At 38.2% G+C, this 10841-nt stretch overlaps 1 protein-coding gene across 3 annotated transcripts in view; it reads right to left on the reverse strand.

The window, feature by feature from the left end:
• The window catches only part of CNTN3 (contactin 3), an 82476-nt gene that overhangs the window by 3825 nt on the left and 67810 nt on the right, over positions 1-10841 (reverse strand). For 2 of the 3 annotated variants that reach the window (XM_026857432.1, XM_026857431.1), the window contains exons 11-18: positions 8244-8361; positions 6934-7092; positions 6687-6836; positions 5853-5923; positions 4714-4948; positions 4421-4536; positions 3652-3838; positions 302-414 (exon numbers count right to left, since the gene is read on the reverse strand). In XM_026857432.1, the coding sequence (XP_026713233.1) occupies positions 302-414; positions 3652-3838; positions 4421-4536; positions 4714-4948; positions 5853-5923; positions 6687-6836; positions 6934-7092; positions 8244-8361 (1149 nt within the window). The remainder of the gene's footprint in view (positions 1-301; positions 415-3651; positions 3839-4420; positions 4537-4713; positions 4949-5852; positions 5924-6686; positions 6837-6933; positions 7093-8243; positions 8362-10841) is intronic. The other variant, XM_026857433.1, reaches the window with a different exon arrangement.

A 10841-nucleotide genomic window follows, 5' to 3' on the forward strand; every position in this document is an offset into this window, starting at 1 on the left:
GGGTTATTATACATGTGATAACATCTATGTGTTACACTTCTGGGTAAGCGGGATATCCCAAGAGCTGGGAGCAGCTCCTGGCACTGTCTGCGTCAGGAGGAGAAGGCATTAGTGTACCACTGATGGTGAAAGGAGCACGGCTGTGAGACGGTGTTACACTATGGTTTATATCTATAAAAAGGAGATGCTACTGAAACGGTTTAGATGTGGTGCATCCTCTGAACTTACAGCCTTGCGAATAGACAAGAGAATGCAAACTGTGGATTGCTTTGGGGTATTTTTCTGGTCTGTTCTCACATACCTTATACCCAGTCACCTCGGACTCGTTCTCCATAGCTCTTACTTCCTCCCAGCTGAGGATTACTCTGGAGTCGGTGACATTCCACAGGACATTTCCTGGCGGTTGACTGGGTGCTTCGAATACATAATAAAAGCATGACTTTAATTTAATTGGCATTAGTGATTTATTCTACAGTAGGAAATAATAGTTCAGGTAATTGACTGTCATTACATGTCAGATACAAAAGCAACTCAAATGCAGCCTCGTCATTTGTACACTTTATGGTTCAGAGACTAAATTAGAAAAACAGAAGGAAGGAAAACCAGAATGGCATATAAATGCTATTTCTGAAGTTGCATTATCTGTTGATGGTCCTTCATTAAATACAGCCAGACAAAAGCATATGTCTTAGGACATGGGTGATCAATTAGAACAAACTCTAATGAAACCAGTGACGGTAACAGACAATTTCTAGTTTTAGTATGTTGCCAAGAATATGCAAATACTTCACAATAGATCATTTGTTAGACAAATTTACTCTTAGTGAATATTCAAATCTACACGCTATGCTGACATGTTTGTAATGTAAAAATATTTGACAGATTTTTTTTTGTTTTTTGAGGTGTGATTTTTGAAATGCAGTCTGTACCGTGTCTGCAGTTGGAACAGTAACAGGCTTTGGCCAAGTAAATCTATTGAGGTTTTTTTTTTGTTCATTAACAATCCGTGACTGTTATTTTCAAAAGGAGTAGTATGCTTTTGGCTGTGCACTTTAATATATCTTGAAACTGCCAAGCTTTCAGGGAAGGCGAAGGTAAGTACAAACCTCTTAAGTTGGTTTCCCAGAAAATGGGTCATGCAGTGACACAATCAACAATTAAAATCTTTTCTAAAAGTGTTAAGGAAAACAATTTACTGTTGCTGTCACCTAGTGGAGGCAACTGCTGCTTAGGTGGACCGTGCTATGCTTTGATGCTGACAGTTCCAGTATTAAACACTGACAGTGGTTTTAAACACTCCTATGCATGTGCTTATGAGTTGTTTTGTCTTTTGTATCTTTTCCTCTTCTCAGTTCTTTCACACAGGTAGCTCCCTACTTTCTTTCCATGAGCAGTCAGATCAAAACCCACCTGATTATAATTCTTAACACAAAGTAGACACAAAAATGTAAGAGAGAGACTTAAGAGAATTATTCTAAAGTCAAAGAAGCATTCACAAGTATTTTTTTGCACTATGTGCCTTGTTCTATATACTAAATAGGATTTAACCTGATGCACTAATAGCCACTTCTTGTAAATGTAAGAGGAGATTGTTTTACTCCTGAGAATTATTACAGCATCTATGAACAGTTTTCACACTGAGATATTAAAGCTTGAATTTCAAATGAAATGAGTCATTCTTTTAAATCCACAACGAAGTATTAATATGCCATCTGAACAAATGAAGAGTAATTATATATAAAAACTGTAAGCCTCTAGCTATCACTTGACTTATGGAAGTGATTCAGAAGACTCCAAATTCACTTCAGACACCAAAATCTCCAGTAATCTTCAGTGTTCAGAACTGCAGAACTTAATTTGTAATAGGTCAGATCCTGAACCACCACATCACGTAAGTACGTGTCCAGTGCTAAGTGTGCAAATAGCTACACAGATTTCTCTGACACTCCTCAGATGCTTGAAGTTGGTCATATACACTAGTATTTCTCTAAATTAGAAGCAATGGAGAGAGCATTTGGTTGTATTTTAAGACTTTATAAACATGAAATAATTGTAACATCTTGCCTTATAAACTTAGGCAAGTCTTCCGCAGTTACTTGCCATTTTATATAGCAATATTTTGTAAAACAAAATTGCACTTGTTATTCTGGGCTACGAACATGAGTATTTCAGATATAAAAGCAAAGATGCTTTAATGGTCAAAGACTGAATTTTCAGCCTGGAAATATACTGCCAGTTGAACTTGTATTTCTTGAAATGGCTAACAATTACTAAAAAGTATCTTGTAGGTTACGTGGCTGACTGTAAATACAACGTGCACAGAAATCCTTCACCATGAAAAGCGCATCAATCAATCACAAACATACAAGTTAAGGTAGAAATTGGGATTGATTAAAAATCACACATTTGAATGAAAAATCAGCTTCTACTGCAGCAGTACAGAGAATTATTTGTCTTAGTCAATGCAACTAGTAGTTAGCAAAATCCTTCAGATTGATATTATACTGTACTGCAGTGTTTTTGTTCTCTTTATTTACCAGCAAGATACATGGCCATAATGCAACTTTTTAATTATTCCAAATAGCAGTGATCTTGACGAAGGGCCTGATCCAGATCCTGCTCAAATCAGTGGAATCAAGTGCTTGTTCAGTTCTCACTGACACAGCCCAAAGGCAGGTGGTCTCTAAAAAGGGACTGAAAAATCACTGAGCTGACTAGGCTGATACAACCTCTAGTGAGCAGCCACAGAGATGATTAATTAGAGAAAACTATTCATCACGCATCAGGTACAGGCTACAGGCAGTGAGTTAGTTCAGATCATCCAAATTATGGTAACTATGCATATAATATATTTAAACTCTAGCAAATATAAATTAATCTGAGTTGGTTTAGTCCTCAGTGACACTCATTTTTGCATACAATAATTTCTGATAAACTAGCTTATTTCATAATATTGGTGATGTGACTACTTTTGGTAGGATTTAATTACTATTCCAGGGAATTTGACCTTTCAGGCAGGCTTAATTGTACATTCTTGCAAGTCTGACAGAAGTACTTTGAGATTGATGACTCTGATTCTGAATTGTATTACAATGCAAGAACATACTAAAAACATTTCTGTTTGCAGAAAAATTAGTGCAGCCTTTGACAATCTGTTCTCCAGCTTTCTTTCTCCCTTAATAGTAAAGTGGCCTCTTGTGTAATTTGTTCAAGGGGAAACAACGGACACGAAGGATTGTTTTGCATGAATTGTATGAGGATCACTGCATTTCAGAAGTCAAGCCCTAGAGAACTTACAAGTATGTTATAAAACCCTGAAAAATTCAACAAGTCTGTTTTATCTTCCACATAATAGACATTTTTCTTTTAAAATACTTCCAATCACTAGAAGAGTAATAACGATTCTATGAAGAAATGATTTATCTTACTTCAGCTCCACTGGCATATGAGTTTTACTTACCCTGCTAAAGTAGCAGAGGGTAGAAAATGGAAGACCTAGGCTCGACTTAATTGTGTAACTCTTCTAGTCTGTATGAAAATTCAGGTCATTTATGCCTATTGTGATTCCCAGTAATGCACCCGTTTTCCATTTCGCCTGCAAGTGCTAACACACAGTTATGTCTCTCCCCACTTTAAATTCAGGATACTTACGTGTCTTTTTTGTGGTAGCGTTCACTGTGGCACTAAAGGGACCTGCTCCAGCACTGTTATAAGCTCGGACAGCTGTGTAGTATGCTAAGTTGCTCTTCAAACCTGTTATTCTTATTGATGTCTCATTCCCTGCAGCTTTTACTCTATTTGAAGATTCTTCTTTTCCACCATTATTCCAGTACCTAACCTAGTAGATATGAAACAAAACCATTTAAAATCTTGTATGAAACAGACTGCTCACCCACAGCATTGCATTTGACTCCTTTAAATGCATTTTTTTTTCTCAGCCGAGAAAGGTAGAAATGCATTCAAGTTTCAAAAATATGTTTACTATGTAAAAAAACCCCAACTCTCATCCATCTGCTTTCATGCTTGCTGCTCTTTTGAGTGTGACTGTAGGAAAAAGGAAACTGAAGTATTAGATCTTGCTTGAATTAAAAAATGACAAGAGGAAAACCATTACTTTATCTAGAAAGTAAACAAGTTAAACTCAGAAAACCGTACCTTACAAAATAGTTTCTTTAGAAGTAAATGTAATTCTGCAGAAATGTGTCAGTTTGAAAGCACTGCTAGATACATGACTATCAGCACAGGATGCAAAACCCAATTTCATTCTGTGTTGTTTGTTTTCAAAGATCCTTAGAAGAAAATACCTTTCTCCTGGGTGTAGGTGGGGCAGGAAGAAAGCAAGACATATGGTAATCTTTTGAAATTTGTGCTGGCAGCCTGCAAACCTCTTCACGAATGGGAGTGTTTTAAAAGAGCTTACCTCATAGCCCAGTAACCTTCCGCTGCTCATCTTCCAGGGAATGGCTGTCCAGGAGACCTCGATGACTGAGGATGAGAGACTCGTCGCAGATACTCCGGAGGGTGCTATGCTGGGCTCTGTTTTCAGAAATCAATAAATGAGAGATAGCAGCAGCACTGGTGACTGTGGAAATAAATCTGTTGCATTCAAAGGGATCTCATGGCTATTAACTGTTGTTATATTCTCTGATGAAACATGTCATGTTAAATATCTGGAGGTAACTCACTCAATCTGGAGGTAAGTCAATCACATACCTTCTTCAGCTGAAAAAACTGTGGTTACTGAACTAAACGGCCCTTCTCCTTTATTGTTATAGACACCAACTTTGACTTCGTACGGTGAAAAGGGCAGGATGCTTTCATTCCTGAAGACGTATCTTGGTGTGTCAGGAGAGGTGACCACCGTCTGTATCCATGTTGTGGTGCCAAAGGGGCGGAAAGCAACAACATAGCCAAATCCTTCTCCATTTTGTAATTCTTCAGGGATGGGCTGTGAGAAAAGCAACAGACAACAGAAGTCTGTGATGCCACATACAGCACTGGACACATTTTGCAGGAAGAAAAGTACTGAAAGACTAATGTGTATGACTGTAACCAGGTGCTGGTACTGCATTTGGGATCATTCCATCAGCAAATTAACTCTGGTACAGCAGAGCAAAACGTGTTCCTTTGAACCAATTTAAGGTTTTCATTTCAGGAAGAGAACAACTTCCAGGTATATTCCTTGTTTCCCACTACATGTACTGTTTTAAGACACACTTCAGTAAATACTTTTTTTTTTTTTTTCAATTTCACAATCCATAAGTCATAAAAAATGAATAATTGCTTAGTCAACTATTACAGAATTCAATATTACCTTTGTACAGTGGCTTATACCTTCCTCTGATGTGATTATGATTAGATAACCACATAGAATAGTCAATGTTAGTAACAGATTATTAACATTCTTTAACTCATTAAAAAGAGGGATACGTAATATAAAGTAGTACCTAATTGTTTGTATTGGCTATCACACACATCCAGAGTTAATGGTAGGAAAGCAGGAACTGCAAATTTGCACTGAAAAGCCTAATTCTTTGGCTCAACCTTTGAGCACTTACCCCCTCCTCTTCCCCCGCCCTCCTGCCCCCTTTTTAGCGTTAACATTGGTTTGGGAACAGAAGCAATCTCAGACAAACTAACTAAATTTCCTACTGATTGCTATCTAGCACAGTAACACGTGAAAGCGAAAGAGGGAATGCAAACGTGCATAGCTCACATTACAGAATGTTACCGAGCACATATACATCCTAGATGAGAAGCTGCTAGCAGCCAGGGAAATTCATCTTTTAAGAAGAGTGAGTTTGAATGAAAACAATCATTCTCTGAAGAAAATTGCTTGCCAGAAAACTTACATCCCATGTTATGACCAGTTCAGACCTGCTGCCTCCTCCCCCACTGACTTCAGATGGGGGAATTTCGGGAACTGTGAAAAGGAAACGTATAGCTGTCTACACAGTGTAGATACAAGAGACGACATCATATAACGTTAACCTCATGCTCTGAAGCTAACCCCCTTGTATTTATAGTGCTTTTGCAAATCAAGGTAAATACTTTTGAGGCAGGGTGGGCAGTCCTGCGAAGCCCCAGCCCTGTCCTGCATTCACTCTGCTGCTTTCCATCACTAAGGCAGGCTGATGTTTTTTCGAGCGCTTTGAAGAACCTCACGAGCTGGCAGACTGAACCACGTATGCTAATGTTTACCATCTTCTAAAAACTGGAGGCATGCTTCATTTTTTCACTAGGGTTAACTTATGCAGCTGTATCGGGCAATGGCCTTATTCCAAGTAAACTCCTGGGGTTTTAATTGATGTGTTCTTCTGAGCCACATGCTTCTTACATGGGAGGTGTACACTGATCAAACGCTAGGAATGAAAAAACCCTGTCAAAATTAACCTCTTTCCATCCATTAATACCTTCAGACTCTGCAGCACTGCCTGAACTGACAGGCTTTGGCATACTAAATACAGTTTAAACGTATTTAGATGTTGTTGTGTTTCTGTGATGTTCAGTAATGCAACACAAACTGTCCCACAGCTAAATGGAAAAATCACAAACAAACTACATTATAGGCTTTTATATTCCATGGTAATTCCAAGCTCGTTTGCAAAGAGCCAAGGATATGAACGCTCCTTTTTTGTTAATATTAAAGATTCTTGAATTAAAAACAAATAGAAGAACCCACTAACCTGCCTCTTCAGTTCTTACTTTTTCTGAGGGTAAACTAGGTTCTCCACCTCCTATTTTGTTACTGGCAACTACACGAAATTCATATTCAACCCAAGGATTTAAATCCACTACTGTGGTTGTGAATGTTTTTCCATCGATCACATCTGGAACTATTAAAAACAAAAAGAAAGGAAAAGAAGGGAACTAAGAACATGATGTCCCTGGTCAAAAACATTTCAACAGAACCTGTAACAAGAATTGTTTTACCTGTTGTAACTCGCTGCCAGCCAACTGAAAAGGGTGTCCTTGCTTGTATGGTGTAAGTAGTTACTGGGCTGTGATTATCTGTGCCTTCTTGCCAGGAGATCTGAGCTGTGGTATCAGTTATTTCATCCACTTTCACATGTTCAGGGGGCCCAGGTGAGCCTAGAATCGGATTAAAAAATACAGAGTGTTTTGTAATGCCAGTACCCCGGAAATCACTAGCAGAGCAGTACAGATTCCCATTTTATCAGCGCTGTTGGAGGAAGAAAACAATTCAGCTTGGAATAAGAACACTTCTAATTATTGTTCTACACTCACTCAACTCCGATAATCTAATTCTGAAATACTCTGAACTGCTGCACAGAGGACAGGGTTTTGGTTTTTTTCAAGAACCTTTGTTCAGCATGGTCCCTCTATCCTTCCAATGTCTTTTACTTTAGTCCTCAATGTCCTCTTTTAATCTACTAACACATCTCTGTAGTCTGCCAATTTGTTATCTACAGCTGTTTTACTGTACAATGCACTGTAGCAATTTTTCAGTACAACATCTGATCAGCACCCTGAGCAGCAATTCAGTCAGGCAAGCTTTCTGCTGCCTTCTGGAAAATGCTGACTCTGGGCATCCTGGCAAAAATGCTGGGGTTTGTGTCATCTCCATTAGCAAAAGGGGTTGAAATAACCAACAGTACACCAACAATTTAAAAATATCTGGCATATTTTAAAATACATTGAATAAGTGATCACATAACGTGCTTTCCTAGATCAAAGCTTTTCTCTTGCAATAATTGCAGCTATACCATCATGCTGTATACAGTTCCAGCTTATCTGTGAGCATTCCAGCTCTGAATGAAAAGGAATAAGCCTGCATTATATGCTTTAAACTCCAGCATGTCCCTAGGACAAAGCCTCTCCTAGGCTCTGGCAGCAGTTGCTCATTTCACAAGAAAGATTCTGGAGTCACCAACCCCAACCTGTTTGGTTTGCCGAGGCAGCAACTCACAGCTTGCTCACGGCTGCCAGTACCAAGTTCCCTCTTGTCAGTGATTTGAAGGACTGTCAGTAAGAAAAGATGTGAAGTCAATATTATATCCTCCAGCTCTTAATTTCTCTGGGGAAAATTAGGCTTCATGCAAAAACTAAGCTAAAATTCTCCCTAACTGCAGGGCAGTATGACATAATTCAAGTCACATTCATTCATCACGTAATTCAAGTCATGAATTGGTTTTGTAACCTACAACATCAGTTCTTTCTTAATCTACAACACAAAAAAAAGTTAGTAAATATGATTCATGGTAACTGAAGCTTAAATTTACCTCGTACGATAAGGTCCGCTGCAGATGCTACGCTATCCACTTCTGTCTTCACCATACAGACGTATTTTCCACTATGTTTCAGCTGGATGTTTCTAATCATTAAATCTCCTGATGCACTCTGTTAAAATACAAAGTTCTTATTAACATAAATGTACTACTTTGTAATTTAATATTAAGATTGTATTTGTAAATGGAAAAGAAATCAACCAAAACCATTGAAGATAAAGCTGCTCAAAAATTGCATCGGCAGACAGCCTGCAGGGTAGCAAGTTATTACCCATCAGCTGCTGCATGGTAATTGTCTGTAAGCATTTTCCAAATAAACATGAGTTAGTGTCCCTCTTCTACAGGAAGAGTAAGCTGCAACATGGTACTGGGACGCACCTCCTGATGGCTGTTGGGAACCATGAAGAAAGTCAGTGCCCTACCATTTGACTCAAAGCCCTAAGAAAGAGAAAAACATGGGGTTTCTATTGCCATTAACTAATCTGACTTCTAGACAGAATTTCTAAGTCTAGTTATCACAGATTTCTAAGGAGTTCAAATACATAAACAACAAAGGTGAATTTAGTCCATTCTACAGGTTATTGCAAGCACACTTTCATTTAAAGGTTGTACATTTGGGGCTAAATTTATCACTTTACACATCTAAGTTCTACTCAGTTCTTCACTGAATATTTACTCTTTAGTCATTTTTTCCCTGTTGGTCTCTCTCATGTCACAGCATGTGGTTGATCTCCTGAATCAATGGAAACATACATAAAACTTGAGTGATAACTGTAACTTCATATCATGTTAAGGCACCTTGTATACCACTTGTTTTCTGCGTCACTGAGTAGAGAACTTGATACTAAACCTTTGGTAGCCAGTGTCACTTCAATAAATCACCTCTTTTGCGCCAGCTGAATTACTGCTTTAACCCAGTTCACATCATATTTTCCAGGCGAAAAATCTCTCACTCAGATTTCAATTTTTAAAAGTTTTTATTTTTAAAAATTTTTATGGAGAGGCAATGTTTCGCTTGAATACAGAAGCCTATTTTGTGGGTTTTTTCAGCTACTCTGGCCACATCACTGATTCTTGGGTGCACAGTAGTTTGGGAGAAAGGCAAAGACACACTTCTGGAGCTTATTAATATTAAAAAAAAAAAACAAACAGTAGATTTTATTCACTTGATTTTTATTTTATTTTTTTTATTTCACACTCATACCAGCATTATCATGTCTCACTTCTTTATTCAACCTAAGCTAAAAACAATTCTGCCTGATTCCCTTCCATGTGTGTGTAAACACAATGCCTGGTCTTTTGTGAAAGCACAGATTTAAGCATTTGTAGGACAATTCAGTGCTGACTGCCTACAATACATTAGAGGTTGAGTCAAAGGCAATCTAAAACCCATCTACTTGATTGGAAGTGGATATTCCAGGAATGACCAACAGCAGCAATGCATACTCGCCAGCAAATCGGTGTTCTACAAAAACTCGTTTAAATGAATTAAATTTAAAACCTCTCAACAAAGAGGACTGTCAAGTAGAATAATTTTACTTGCAATAAACCCCACCAGAATATTAACACGGCATTTAAATTATTTGTGGATATTTTGGGGAAGGATCCCCAAGTACTGGGGAAAACCCAGAAACCTGCAGCAGCCAAAAGTTACAACGTAGAAAGCACCCTCCCTTCCCATGGCTCTGCTGACCACCACCAGTATCAACATTCATGTGTCAGCATGGACAAGTCCAGGTGACAGTAAGGTCACCTTCCCTTCTCCATGCTACACAGAATACAAATAAAGAGTGGTCCATGCAGTTGAACCGCTGCTGAAATTGCTTTTTCTTCTGCCTGCATAACAATCTCGGCCATTGCTGGGCTCTATAAGCAGGTGACACCCGAAACAGTTTAGAGGCAATCTGTTCAAAATTTTGGAATCTGCTTGATTTGCCATACTCTTCGTATAAATCATCCGTCTAACAAAAAAAAAGAGCCATAAGACACTGTTACATCCTATATTTTTCTAACCATCTGGAAGACCAGGTGGTGGTCCCATAACATTCCCAGTAACTACGACATGTCAGAGACCTCAGGCATGTGTGACAGGAACTTCCAAGACATTATTATATAAGAAATCTATCCACTGAAAAATTATTTTCCTTTTGCCACATTTACAATGAAGAAAGCTGAAGTTATTTTTGCACAAATATTTTCATTTTACAAATACACACTGCAACTATTGGAAGGCTTAGAACACATTTATGCTTATACACATACCATATAACTCCAGATAAAATTACTCCACTGACCTAAAAGTGATACAAAGCCCTTAAAACATTTTTGTGGCTCTCTTGGTAACCTATGCAGTTTTCTATATTAATGATCTTGAGTCCCTCTTTACATAAATAAGAGCTTAACACCCCCCCCCCCCAAATGTTTACATTCCATAAACTCCCCCTAACTCTGTCCCTCATGACACATTTCTAAGTAAAATGTTCTAGATTCAGAGTTCTGAGTTAGCCAATACTCAATCTGGATTTTTCTTCAGCACCAACTGAGAATTTTATGTGAGAAATTACTTTTTGATGCTTTCTCTCCCAGAGGGGG

Source organism: Athene cunicularia (assembly GCF_003259725.1).
Source record: "Athene cunicularia isolate RWA chromosome 12 unlocalized genomic scaffold, athCun1 chr12_part1, whole genome shotgun sequence".
Lineage (NCBI taxonomy): Eukaryota > Metazoa > Chordata > Aves > Strigiformes > Strigidae > Athene > Athene cunicularia.